The sequence below is a fragment of the Octopus bimaculoides genome, chromosome 6, assembly GCF_046866305.1.
Source record: "Octopus bimaculoides isolate indiv1 chromosome 6, ASM4686630v1, whole genome shotgun sequence".
NCBI classification, from domain to species: domain Eukaryota; kingdom Metazoa; phylum Mollusca; class Cephalopoda; order Octopoda; family Octopodidae; genus Octopus; species Octopus bimaculoides.
The window spans coordinates 63,631,142-63,646,834 of record NC_142933.1 but is presented as its reverse complement, the minus strand read 5'-3'; the positions used below and the strand labels follow the sequence as shown (position 1 = coordinate 63,646,834).

General features: G+C 36.0%; 1 protein-coding gene across 1 annotated transcript in view; it reads right to left on the bottom strand.

Annotated features, from left to right (window-relative positions):
• LOC106883728 (secretory phospholipase A2 receptor) overlaps nucleotides 1–15,693 on the bottom strand; it is a 156,623-nt gene that overhangs the window by 20,203 nt on the left and 120,727 nt on the right. The window contains exon 5 of the mRNA XM_089353994.1: nucleotides 9,848–9,944. Within this exon, the coding sequence (XP_089210120.1) occupies nucleotides 9,848–9,944 (97 nt within the window). The remainder of the gene's footprint in view (nucleotides 1–9,847; nucleotides 9,945–15,693) is intronic.

The window sequence follows — 15,693 nt, the reverse complement described above, 5'->3', positions numbered from 1 at the left end:
TCTAAATAGGACACAGATATAGAAAGCTTTCGTGCAAAAACTAGAATGCTAAATTTCTTTCATTTGAAAAGACAAGACTCTTAACTGTAATGCTAAGGAAATTTGAAATCAGAACCGAATGCTTCATCGCCGAATTTTTTGACGCTGAATGCATAAATTTAGTTTATTTTTAAATGAAATTAAATCTAATACAAATAAGCTTCTCGTTTAAAATAACTGAATTTTACTTTAACGAAAAGAGATAGTGCTTTTTTTTTTCTAGAAAGATCAGTAGTGGAAAATAATCCGACGAAAAGTCTGGGCATTTTGAATTAAAAAAGTTAGCAAAGAAGCTGTGCAATAAAGGCTGGTTTACACTAACATATTTTGACAATGTCTGGGAAGATATTAAAAAAAATGGCTCACATTTTTCAGTGCGGTATGAAGAATTTTGAGGTAGAGTAGACTGTTACTTCTAGCTTGTCAAATGATCACAAAGTGATTTCTCTGATGTCACGTACAGGCACAACACTGACTTTTCGGCTGGAAAGGAATTTACCAATAGATGGCTTACTTAGTTCGTTGCCCTGTTTAACACTACTCCTGACACCTTAAATGCTTTTAGTGAGGTCTACTCTGTTAAACAGATTCAGATAAGGTCACTGCCTAGAATCGAACTCAGAATCTCGGGGTTAGTAGTGACCTGAATAATAATAATAATAACAATAATAATAATAATAATAATAATAATAATAATAATAATAATAACAACAACATCGGAAAAATACCTTAGGAATGAGAACCCAGGTTCGAAATTCCCCCAGGACACCTGATGAAGGCTGGAGAGTATATCAACCGAAACGTTGAGTAATCAACAAACAAGATGAGGACAAATATCCGTTAAATGTAAATAATGTACGTTTATCTTTTACTTGTTTGAGTCATTAGATTGCGGCCATGCTGGGGCACTGCCTTGAGCAGTATTTATTTTCTGTTTAAGCCTGGTGTTCATTCCATAGGACTCTTTTGCCGAACCACTAAGTTACAGGGACGTTGATGGGACACACACGCACACGCACGCACACACACACACACACACACACACACAAACACACAAACACACACACAGACACACACACACACACACACACACACACACACACACACACACACACACACACACACACGACGGCTTTATTTCAGTTTCCGCCTACCAAATCCACTCACAAGGCTTTGGTCAGCCCGAGCCAATTGTAGAAGACACTTTTCCAACGTGCCATACAGTGAGACTGAACTTGGAACCATGTGGCTGGAAAGCAAACCACTTACCAAAAAGCCACATTTGAGCTTATATCTTCTTCTAAATAAGAGCAATGGGCCGACAAAAGAAGAAAAACTATAATGTAAATCTATTCAGATTTTGGTTTTCAGATTTTAGCCTAACTCAGTAGTGAAAATGAATGTGAGAGCTTAGTGAAGATGCATCCTTACAATTCTGTTTAACTTATTTTAGCTTTAAGCTAAATACACTGTTTCTGGCTATTTGCATTTGTAGGAGAGAGAAACTGTTTATCTTTAGATCTCTTTTCTTAAGAATTCAAGTGAGATTGTCTATCTGTGTGTGTCTGTGTGTGTGATAGAGGAGAGAGAAAACTCATACAGAGGGAGAGAGGGAGAGGGAGAAGGAGGGAGAAAGAAATAAGAGAAATAAACATTAGGAAGAAGGAAACAAAGAAAAAAGTGAGAAAAAGATGTGTGGAAGAACGGAGAAACGAAAATAATCAAAAGAAGGAAGGAAAGAAAGAACAGAATGTGTGTGTGTGTGAGTGAATATACATACATACATATATTGCTTATGCATACATATGCACACACACACACACACACACATACGTGTATATACACACACACACACACACACACACACACATATATATATATATATATATATATATATATATATATATATATATATATATATAAATGAGAATGTGGGTCTGTCTGTCTGTCTCAGTGTGTGTCTGTGTGAATCCCTAAAACTCGAGAACTACACAACCAATTTCATTCAAATTTTACACATGCCTTATTTAGGGTCCCGGTTGTGTTTTAGTCCCCAAAAATGTTTAACTTCTTGCATAGTTCAAGACCACAGCAACATAATATCTCCTCCACTATTTAAGTATTACATGTCAAAAGTGAAACAAAAACACTCATGCCAAATACTTTCACTTTCAAAATGAAACTATTCCACTATTTCAGTATCAAATCTGAAACAATCACATTTCCATACTGTAAAGACAGATACTTTCAGTTTATTTCCATATTGAAACTACTACAGTGAAACTATACTCTCACATATATACAGGCATACATACATATATACATACATGCATATATATATATCTGCACAAATGTATCCATATACATGTATATATATACATGTATATATATATATATATATATATATATGTATATGTATATGTATATGTATATATATATAGAGAGAGATGTATATGTACACGTATATGTATATATATATATATATATATATATATATATATAGAGAGAGAGAGAGAGAGAGAGAGAGAGAGAAAGAGAGAGAGAGAGAGAGAGAGAGAGAGAGAGAGAGAGAGAGAGAGAGAGAGATCTATATGCATACATGTGAATTTGGAAATTATATTCTATGCATAACGGCCATAACCTCCGGACCTCCTAAAAAAAAAAGGCAAATCTTCGGACCCATACAATGTGACATGTACACAATCGAATGGCAAAAAAGGGGTCTTCAACATGCTCATATCCTGCTTTGACTCTCAACGAAGATCAAATCAACTGACATCGACAACATAATTTCTGCAGAACTTCCTGATTCAGCTTCAGACAAAGTACTATATGACATAGTTAAAGCAAACATGGTGCATGGTCCATGTAGGCGTGGATTCAACATTAACTCACCATGTTTGAAAGACAGCTTATGTTCAAAAAAGTTTCCAAGGAACTTCAGTACTTTAAAGCAATTCAGCCCCGAGCAACGCCGGGCACTCCTGCTAGTATATATATATATATATATATATATATATATATATATATATATATATATATATATGTGTGTGTGTGTGTGTGTGTGTGTGTGTGTGTGTGTGTGTGTGTGTACTGGTGGATTTCCACCGTTCGGGAATGAGGACTCAGCTGTTCGATCAGCTGGATTATCTGTTCCTGAATCAACGTGTAAACTGCTGAGTTTTCAACAAACGTGTGTACTCCCAGCATAATTTTCAGGTGGGTTCAGCCCAATACTACCTGTGACAAGGCTGTACCGTTTGAATTACAGGTACAACCCATATGATAGGCTACTATACAATTTCCATCAACCTAATTTCACTCACAAGGTGCGATCCCAGGCTATAGTAGATGGCATTTATCGAAGATATCCCGCAGTGAGATCAAACTTGGGACCTCGTGACTACGAAACGGACTTCTTAGCCATTCAGTCCTACTTCGCCTACACACACTCACAAAAGGAAAGAGAGAAAGACTGTACTTACATGCATAAATACATACATAAATTACATACTTACTCACGCACATACATACATACATACATACATACATACATGCATACGTACATACATGCATACATTGTGGTGTTTTTTATTAATCCCTGGTCAACTCTGAAGGAGCTGATTTATGATCAAAGGCATTCTTTCCATGACAGTCATGTCCTTTTAAGGCTTACTCGAATGACGTCATCGGATATGTTTATTTTCTTTCTCTTTTAACACCATCCTCAAAGCAAAGCTGCGAGGTTTTGATAAGAACCCCTTTGCCCATCCCGGTAGCTACACGCAAATGTAATTATTATATAATATTAATTTTAATTTTGTCTTTCGCAACTCTGATGGATTTATTTTAATAAGTAAGGTCATCCTTAACCAAATATGCTCAAGCTGCAACTATCCTATTCATTACTTTTATTAAAATTTTTTTTTTATATATCTTGAACAATATGTTTAAACGTCCTTCCATTTTTAAAGATTGAATGAGATTAGGGTGCTGTTTTTAGTAGGTAGAATGACTGCTTTGAGGGTCCATCTGTAGCTCGAATGAATTAAGTTCGTGATCTTGGATTTTTATCATACGATTCAGGCCCAGGTTGAAATCCTGGCAACATTCAAGAAGATGATAAGATTTATGCGCTAATATTTCCCCTAATCATGCCTTATTCCTTACGAAGTGATTTCAGATACATTTTTATGAGTTTGCGTAAGTGCGTTAAGTTTTTCTCGTTCTTTCGAGTTTAAATGTCTTTAATGGTTTCTTAAACAAAATGCCAACGCGTACATACCTTTTGGAAAAGACAATAATGAAGTTTTGGTCTTAATCTAGCGCAGAATATTTTAACATCATCTTTTGTAATCATGGTTTTTATTTCAAGGTTGTTTGATGATGAGTTTTAAAATCTATGAGGATTATACGCGACACCTCTGAAGATCTCACCTGATTAGTAGATCCCATTTCTCTTTAAGCTAAGCTTACGGTGTGCCAATGGAACCCTTGTCTAATTTGGAGTTCTGGATGCCAAGATATAAAGAAATTACCATTTTATACAGTTGTCTTTCACTGAAATACTAAGATACCTCCTTAAAATAAAACACGTGAGAATGGTATATAGGAGCCCGTTTTGGCATTAATTAGTGACAGAAAGAAAGAAAACTAGGAAAAGAAAATAAACAATATGAAACGAATGATACATTAGACAGGTTTTCCTGTACACGCTTCTAATGATATACTGAATGTCACATCTGGTATTGGTTTTGTTGGAAGCGTTTAAATTAGGTCCAGTATGTAAATATTTGCATGATGCTACTGAGTCATATAACAACAAAGAAATTGCCGTGGATAGCTGATGTTTAGTAGACACAAATTAACATGTGATTAAAAGAAAAGTAAGAAAAAAGAAATTCATAAAATGTCTATCATGTAAATAAAGTGGTTTAATGACTTCAAGATTGGCCGAGAATATCTTTTTTTTAATCATAACATTGTATTGATAGTTACCTAGAAAAATATTTTACCATCACGGGACTTATGAAACTAGTACACAGTTCCGGTTTTTGTAATGTTAAGCGGATGAGGAACAACATTTTCTCTGGACAGAATACTAGTCTATCGCGAATTATATTCTCATAAGCCTTGGCGCCTAGTGTGTGTGTGTGTGTGTGTGTGTGTGTGCGTGTGTGTGTGTGTGTGTGTGTGTGTGTGTGTGTGTATGTGTGTGTGTGTGTGTGTGTTTGCATGCATTTCTGTAGCTTAGTGGTTCATCAGAAAGAATCTGATGGAATACATACGAGACTTTAAAAATCTAAGAATTGGAGTCGATTTTATTGATTAAACTCTTCGGAACGAGACCCCAGAATGACTGCAGTTCAAGGACTGAAACAAGTACAAGAATAAAAGAATATGTGTACATGCGCGTGTGTGTATATGTGAGTATGCACACACACACACACACACACACATGTGTGTACGTACTAGTTGAAGATGAAGACAAAAAGAAATGAAAAAGGAAGCCAAAAGTTTGACAGATATACACAAACAATGCTGTGTTGAAATTTGTCAGCCAAAGAAAAACTGAATGTTTTTAGTCTTAGATACATTCTTGTACATTCCTGTTAGAAGGAATACATGACAAAAGATATTATATTGATAACGCAGTTAAAAGCTGTTCGCTGGGAATAAATAATATACAATACAAAAAGACTGCAGACCTAATCTTTCTTCCATCATTCAAATCCGACCGGATCTCACATCATTATCATTTCAAATAATGTTACACATTCTTACTTCGTTTTCGGTATCGAAGTAACGAAATTATTTTTCTCTTAGAGGACGAAAGTTATATTTTTCATATCCCAATTTTAGACCAAAAGTGCGATTAGGTTATGCTAAACCTATCGTGTCCCTGTATTGTAAAAGCAGTAAGAAAAAAGTGCAGATTATAAGCGATCAGCAGGACCTATATTTAATTATACTTTGACTACAAATGTCTTGGTGAAATATGTGAAAGTGCTGAAGCTTTGTATTTATGTTGATCATTTTGTTTCCAAACATATCAGGTCAAAACCGGTATGCACCATCGAGGTTGGAGTGTTCTCGATGACAAAAAATATCAAGTCTACGCTTTAAAAAGGCTACAGAATGACAAATTATATTATGATTCGAGCATTTCTAGAGCTCGAGAACGACACTGGTAGTTAACGAAATTCATAATGAAATTCTGCACATAACACACAGTGCTGAGCCGTCCCAATTCCTGGTAATACTATCCTACATTTTGAGACAAGAACCCACTTTTTCTGTAGGAGAAATAAAAATCGACTACACCAGTATTTCACTAATGTTTTGTTTACGGATACCAAATGGATGAATGGCAAAGTTGGCCTCGGCTGGATTCGAACTTATAAAGAAGCATAACTAAATACTGTAAAGCACTTTCTAATTCTATCTATCGCCCTAACTACTTACGTGTGTGTGTATGTGTGTGTGTGTGTGTGTGTGCGTGTGTGTGTGTGTGTGTGCGTGTATCTTGGCTCTTGACGCAGAACCGTATCAACGATACAGTAGGAAACTTTAACCTTATTGCCAATTGCCTAAATTTGTGATGCACAACCGCCACAAAATCCACGAGGAAAACATCAAGGACCACAAAATATATATTTATTTTTAATCACATTATGCAACTCAACAGGATAAAAATATTTGAAAGTATTAATTATACATTATATGAGATATATATCAATTCGTTTTCATCGATTTAAATTTGAAACTGATTAAAGTAAAGCGAAAACTGGAGACTTCCTTGGTTTTATGGATCTCACCATGGATCACCGAACCTTTGGCAATGTACAAAACTGCGCATCATTGGCTTAAATTCTTAACAACATAGCTGGATGCGAACCTATTAAACCATGAACAAAATTCCGAAGTGAACATCTCAAGTGAACATATAGCTACGTCTCGCCTTAGAGCCTCTGGCATTTCCCCCAAGAAATATAGTCACGATAGTCAAATTGCCACCCATTTGACGCCGTCAAATCTGTTTATATGACTCGAAATTCTTGAGTAGCAAAACTAAATGTTTTCATACATAAAATTTATTTACATTTTATTTCTCTGCATTTGAAAGTGTAAGTGTCACACATTTGCTTATTTTCCATCCTGTTTTTAGCCAATTCTTCAAGTCATAATAACAGAATCTAGCAACATCTACAACTGCTTCTTTGCCCCCACATCATTTAGCTTTAGTTCCATCGATTCAACATTTCTGTCTAAAATAACTGGTCCCATCTACACCCTAAAAAGTTGTATATGTATCCTCCTCCTCCTCCTCCTCATCATCATCATCATCATCACCACCACCACATCACCATAGTTCTCTACTCTATCACATTAATCCCATCAGCAGCAGCAGTCACTGCAGGAATGTTAGTATTCTCACACCATTTCTTCACTGTTTCGAGTTCTATAATCCAGATTGTCCTTCTACATCAAATTAGTTGTATGTATGTATGTATGTAAGCGCTAATAAGTGCATGTATCTATACAAAGTCATTCTTTCCTTTTTCTTTACTTCTTCCTCTTCTCTCTCTCTCTCTTTCTCTCTCACACACACACTCGCCAGATGTGATTCATATCACATCACCACAACTACCGTCATCACTATCATTTCCTCACCACCACCACCAAGACCATCATGATCACCATTAGCACCATTACCATACTCCATGACTAACTCCACAATTACCGCTACAGCATCATTCACCACGACGACGACACCACCACTATCATCTTCATTACCATCATCGTCGTCATCATCATCACTGTCATCGTCGTCATTAGAGCAGGCCTGAGGCTAAGAACAACACACCGTTACTATCATCATCATCATCATCATCATCATCATCATCATTATCATCATCATCATCATCGTTATCATCTCTCTCCCTTTCCCTCCCCCTCTCTCTCCGTCTCTGCTGCTACTACTATCATTTCCACTACATTGCAATCTGTTTTGGTCAGCTAACTCACAGCTGGCGGATGGATGGTAATCTTAAAAATAGAAACAAAAAAAAATTGTCTTTCACTAAACGGTATCTCGCATTACTTTCTAAGTCTTCGAGGAAGTTAACGCTATATTCATTATTCCCCAGCTGCTCGTCCTTGTTTATGTTCCTCTTAATCCCAAAAGACAAAATGTGGAATCCAGGCGCAAATTGATTTGCCAAAGGCTAGGGTGAGCACTGGTGTGGTTAGTCAAGTCGGGCTCTTTGTTAATTAATCCTTTGTAGTATAGATAGAAGGTCTGAAACTTTGGGGGAGGGGGATAGTCAATTACATCAACCTCAGTATACAATTGATACTTATTTTATCGACACCGAAAGGATGAAAGTCAAAGACGATCCCGGCGGAATTTGAACTCAGAACGTAAACATGGACAAAACTGCAGCTAAGCAATTTGCACGGCGTGTTAATGATTCTGTCATGTCAGGTTGCCACTTTAGGGATCGTTGGTAATGAATACGCTTAAATATATCACAGTAACATAGTCTGTGAATGCACGAGGCTGTTTTCATTTATATGTGTATTTATTAGACAACTCATTGTGTGCGCAGTGTGACCATAGAGTTAAGAAACCCGAATTTGATTCAGAAGTCTTGAATTTGATTTCACAGCGTGCCGTCTAGGGCAAGTTTTTGCAAGTAAAACTGAGGTAGCCAGAGACAGTATAGAAGCCTGTCGGGTGGATTGTACCTGTAATTCAAGAGGTACAGCCTTGTCATACATTGTACCATGCTGATTCTACTTGAGACTTACGTTAAGGGTACATGTGTTTCTGAGATGTTCAGTTAATTCAGTAACCAGCGATTTATTCTACCAGACAATTGTATCTTCATCGTTGAATGACGGAGATCCCCTACTGCACGATGTCTCACTATTTAAGCACATACACAATTATACTTTCTGGGATCTTTTCCTTTTGATCGGCAGGTCGACAAATTAATTTCAAACACTTTCAAACTTCGGATACTGGTAAAATGTGTCATATAGAACATCTTTTACTCTAAGCGTTGTTGAGAAAAGTTTGTATTTTCGAAGTTATTTTGTGTTAAAGTTGTCGTGTTTCGGTAATTTCAACCAAAGACGTGTATTTCAACTGAATAAAGTTACTGCTGTTGTTTGTCAACAACAACTTCCGGCGGTGTATATTAGCTGACGGAAATGTGTTGTGTGTGTGTGTGTGTGTGTGTGTAGATAAGATTATAATCCAAGCTGCGTCCTCATGAAGCACATCTGTGTATTCCAGTTCTCCTAAGTATATCCATTAATGTTATGATCCATATGAGAGTTGAAAACAGTGGAGAATACTGTAAAGTACTGGAAAATATTTATTGCAGAGTAATTACATATTAAAACAGGAAGCTAGAAAATTTCGGTGTTATTTATTTCAGATTACATGTTTTTTGCTAATAGGAGTTGCATAGGTATTCATGTAGAGTTTCATAGGTATTCATGTCTATCTGATGAATTACTAATGGCAGATTTATGTTTTTCTACAAGTATATCTATGCAACATCTATTGGTAAAAGAACATATATAATATGGAGTAAATACCAAAATTTTCCAGTTCTGTTTTAACACACATGCGCACATGCATGCACACATATGTGCATGTGTGTATTTGAGAGAGAGAGAGAGAGAGAGAGAGAGAGAGAGAGAGAGAGAGAGAGAGAGAGAGAGAGAGAGAGAGAGAGAGAGAGAGAGGAAGGACAGTGCTGAAAGATTTATTTCAAAAATCTTGTATACTTACTGGGCATTATGCCAGCTCATTGCTTCTGAGAAATACTTATAACATGTACCGTTGTAATACTCCCAGCCCCGATCGTTGTCGCATTTGAAAGGATAATCTGTAAAGAAACCATTAATTAATGCATGAAGATACCGATATTTAATGTCATAAAAACGATTGCTAATGTAACGATAAAAACAAAACAGTCAGGTTAGAAAAATTAGTAAATATATTGATTGTAATTACAGTGTATCATTACCATGAAAATCTGCGCCTCCCCATCCAGGCTATTAAGAAACTATTTAGATGTCACAGTTTTTATGCAGTTTGGTTGCTTGAATGTCCGCTAAAGTATTTCAGTAACTACTGATACGAAACAATGCTATTTTTTTAAAGTAATGATTATTAATCAAAATGATTTACTATCATAATTCCATACATATTTGAGTTGATTTAAAGAAATGCTGTTCAATAAATATGATAATCTATTTTTACAGCAGGGTATGCATTGAGCTGCAGGGGTTTTAGTATCCTTTAACAAAGGCACAAGAAAACATCGATGATAAAATACGAAACTCGTCAAAATGTATAGAAGATCATGCAAATATGGCTAGTTACTCGTTCACGGGTGTCAAGGAATAGATATTATTGTATGAATAGAGGGATCATACATTCGTTTCGACGAATTAGTATTCGATTTTTTCTATCATCAAAGGTACTTATTCACTGTATGATATTGTGACCGAGTTTCCAAATGGCAGTTGTACACTTAACATAGCAGAATCAGTACAATAATGTGTATGACGAAGCCAAACAGCTTTGAATAACGAGTTGAGTTGAACTAATGGGCTTCTACCTGGTTTCGCTATCTTTTATCCTATATCTTTTACTTGTTTCACTCACTAGACTACGGCCATGCTGAAGCACCGCCTTGAACAATGCTTTAGTTGAACGAATCGACTCCAGTGCCTTTTTTTTAGTTTGTTTTTAAGCCTGGTACTTATTCTATCGGTCACTTTGCCGAACTGCTAAATTACGGGGACGTAAACACAATACCGGTTGTCAAGCGGTGGTGGGGGTCAAACACAGACACAATCACACACACACACACAAACACATATACTATCCGAAGTGTACAGTATTACACAGTATATTCATTATGGCCGATCTTACCAATGGGCTTCGCACTAGGAATACAACAGAGTATTAGGTAACAATCCGATTATGTAACCCGTCACTCATCAGAGGTAGCGGATAGAGAACCAAATCCGATTTCATATCTGCTACCTCTGATGAGTGTAGGGTTATATAATCTGATTGTTGCCTAACACTCCGTTGTACCCCTAGTGCGAAACCAATTGGTAAGATTGGCCGTGATGGATATATAATACTGTACACTTAGGATAATATACCCTCTCTATTGGCAGATGTACGAGTGCATCTCTTTCCTGACTTATGAACTTTTAGACGACTTACGTATACATACAGACGCACATGCACACACAGACATACACACACACTCACACACACACACACACACACGCACGCACACACACACACACGCACGCACACACACACACACACACACATACACACACACACACACACACACACACACACACACACACACATATATATATATATAAATATATGTATGTATACTTCTTTCATCTACTCACAAGGCTCTGGGGTTGGTCCGAGGCTATAGAAGAAAACACTTGTATAAGATACCGCGCTCTAGATTTGAACCCAAAATCTCGAGATTGTTAATCATTCAACTAGGCGTCCAATAAATACATGTATATGAGAAACCACCTCCGGGAAAATAACTTCTGTTCAATACTTTAATATCTATCATAAGTAAAAATTCAGGCAACTCAACAATTTTATTTTTAGACATAGATTAGATATAAATGTACAAATGGAAAGCAGAATATACATTACATCTGTACTCACTGTAAACAACAAACAAATGCTTGTACATGCATGGAAATAGATAATGAATGTCCAGATAGTAGTTATTGGTAGTTGTAAAATTTCTACTCAAACGAACATTTAGATCCACCTCCGCCAAATAGATATATATATATATATATATATATATATATATATATATATATATATATATATATATATATATATATATATATATAAAACATACAGAATGACATTAATTGAATAAAACAAACAGATATGAAAATAAATTACTATGACAACATTACAAAAAAAAAAACAAGTTCAAAACAGTTAATACAACAGTCACAACCGCCTAATAAAAACAAACTACACATAAAGCTTATTAAATGAACCAAATACACCATGATTATAGAATAGATGACTACGTTATCTAAATACAGCTCAAAGAGAACAGAGCCTGCAATACACCCAACCATAAACTGACAGTAACAATATATTGCAATAGCACGAAACTTTAAAAAAAATACTTCTCTTCAGCAACAAAACCACTAGTTACAAGCCACTGAATAAACTTAAGATGGTCTAATGTAATTTACAAATTCATATGCAGACATGAAGGTTGTAGACATCATAACTGTTATAGGCGACATACTAATATCACATAGCCTGATAAAGTGTGTGTGTGTGTGTATGTGTGTGTATTTAAATGTATGTAACTATGTATGTAAGTATATATATATATATATATATATATATATATATATATATATAATCATAAATATATAGGGATTGACAGTAACCTGCTTCTCCAACATACTGAGAATTCAGAAATAGCAGTCAAAGAACTACTGATTTCAAAACTATATCGCTATCAATCTGGAGTAATAATTTGTAGTTTTGAAATCAGTAGTTCTTTGACTGCTATTTCTGAATTCTCAGTATGTTGGAGAAGCAGGTTACTGTCAATCCCTATATATTTATGATTATAAATGTTTTTTACCGAAAAGGTTTTTTCATACTGAGCTACCCGGCAAAATTGTTAATTATTAATTTTATTACTAATTGACGATTCCCTGCCCTCCATATCTATATATATATATATATATATATATATATATATATATATATATATATATATATATATATTTATTTATATATGTATATATATATATATATATGTGTATGTATGTATGTATATATATATATATATACATATGTATATATATGTGTGTATTTATATATGCATGTATGTATGTGTATGTGGATATATATATATATATATATATATATATATATATATATATATATATATATATATATATATCCACATCTGTATTCACTGATAGCATAAACATCTTGTGTAAAAAATTGTGGAAGTCATCAAGTTCTCTTTATACGACACAACATCACAAAAATCGAGGATGGGCGAGTATAGCCAGTTTTATCGATGCCATATTTTAACAACCCCCGAAAAGTTGAAAAACAAATTCATCTAATACGACTCGCTACTATTTTACCAAAGACTGACGACGTGGAAGCTCTAATGATTTTGTTGGCGGCTTTTGGAAGATACATTGGAAACCAAAATATACACAAAGCTTATACACATAGACACTGAACACCAGGGGTAAAGCAACACCAGTAATTAACAAAAAAAAAAAAAATCCAACGAACCAACTGCATTATCCCTATGAAGTCATTCAATCTACTAGAAGTAGCAGTCAAAAATTAGCTTAAATTACATCCGACCATCTGAAAAAGCAGGAAGGACACAGATAAAACAGCCATGGATATGCAAAGCTATAGCAAAATTAGGTAATAACGAGAACGCTCGTGATCGTATGTATATTCAAAACTTCCCGGGGTCGCCAACGGCAACAAATAGCATGCACTACAGTTTTACAGCATCAAATAATTAAGTACCTACTTTACGGCATGTTTTCCATGTTGTACGAATCCCTTGCCCCAGCCTTTCTTTTAAGTTAATTTGCTATTCACGGTCATGAAACAAATTTCTCCATCTTCTGCCCAGTCGTTCTAATATCTGATTATAGAGTTAAACTTTCTCAGTCCGAACTCCATTCTGATATCAGCACTGAAAGTATACACTGTATCAACGAGCGAACTGACTTGGGCTTCATCTTTACCACAAAGTTTGAGGTCATCCATGAATAACAAATGGTTGACTTTTTGTTGGCGGCTTTTGGATACATACCCAGCTTTTGCTTTCCTCAGAATCAGTGTTAGTGGTATCAAGCGCAGTACCAAGATCAGTGGGGACAGGCAGTCCCTTGGAAGATGCCCCTCTTGATTTCTACTGTCCCTAAACTTCTTCCTATGCTGTCAGTTCCGTCCTCCAATTCGCCATACTTTTTCCAAGCAATCGCTCAACATTCGATGCAATACCAAACAGGTTCATACATTCCATTATCCAAGAGTGTGGGATCATATCGTACGCTTTACGATAGTCGATCCATGACATGGCTAAGTTACTTTCCTCCTCTTGCAGTCTCTAAGTACAGATTTGTCTATCAGGAGTTGATCCTTGGTACCTCTGCACTTACGCTTGCAACCTTTCTGTTCATGTGGCAGGACTCCATTTTTTCCAGATGTTCGTACATTGACTCTCCGAGTATTCCAGTCAATAATTTCTACATAAGTGGCAAACAGGAGTTCGGCCTGTAATTGTCTACCGTATAGCTTTTATCGATGTTTTTCAAGCACAGCACTGTCCTACCCAACATCAACCACTCTGATATTATTTGGTCAGTATTTAACAAGGTGTCGAGTTGCGCAGCTATTCGTGCATGACATTCACCAAATCTTTTGATCTAGTAGTCATGAACTTCATCTGGTCCCGGGGCCTTCCAGTTGCTCATTTTTTTGCTGATTTCCTTCACTTCCCTAACTTAAATGACTAGTTCTGCTTGTTTTGGACAGACTACTGTTTGTTTCAGTTCTTGCAGCCATTTAGCATCCTTCTTGTATTCCTTGTCAGTGTCAGTCCAAAACCTTTGACTTTCATTATCTGGTATCGAGAGCATATCTAACCCTGCCTGTATTCTTCTTTTCCACCATGGGTCTTTTCTTTTGTCACTCTCATTATATTTCTTTTTCTTGACATCAACACCCACATTTTCTGCTACAACAATACTTGCTGCCTTGATCAAATTGTTTGTTCTGATGTATTTCAGAATATCATTGACATTTTTCGTTTCTTGTTTCAACTTCTACCGGTCAACCTTTTTAAGGTTGCAAATCATGTCGCTATCGTTCTCCTGTAGTCTTGCCTTTATCATGTTGTAGCTTGCCTTTTGTTCATCTGCCATGTCGCCATTAGTTTTATTGTCTTCTTTTCAATCATTTATATGTCTCTCATCAAGTAAACTACCACTGTTCCTTTCCTGTGCTATGAGATTACTTTTTTCAGTAAGAACTGTATTTTCATCGTTATCTCTGCTGCTATTTTCCAAGACCCGTCTTTTGATGGCTTTGAGCTCTACTTCTGTGAACCAACGACTTTTTCTTATTGCTCTAGTTTGATCACATAGTCTCTGTTTCGTGAGTTGAAACAATCCCTTTTCACTCCAATAATCATACATACGTTGTCGGTCACCTCTAATTTGAGCACCATTTTCATCTACCGGGTTGCTCAGGTAGTAACACTCCATGACCACAGCATTAATTTGCTTGCTCCTTCTACGCCGTGTGTGGTGGTCCCTTTCTGGATATCGACAAGCTGGAGCCAGACCAGAATCTCTGAGCCTGCCGGGTGCAACACTGTCATCATCAATGGCTCCAGTTTCATTACCATCGTTATTCACAATATTTTGTTTATTCATTGACACTCATATGAGGTAGCGATTATCAAGTTGCACAATTACCAGTGTTTTTATTGTGACACCAATAATCAGGACATGGGGAGACTCCACCTGCTCTTTTCATTATTA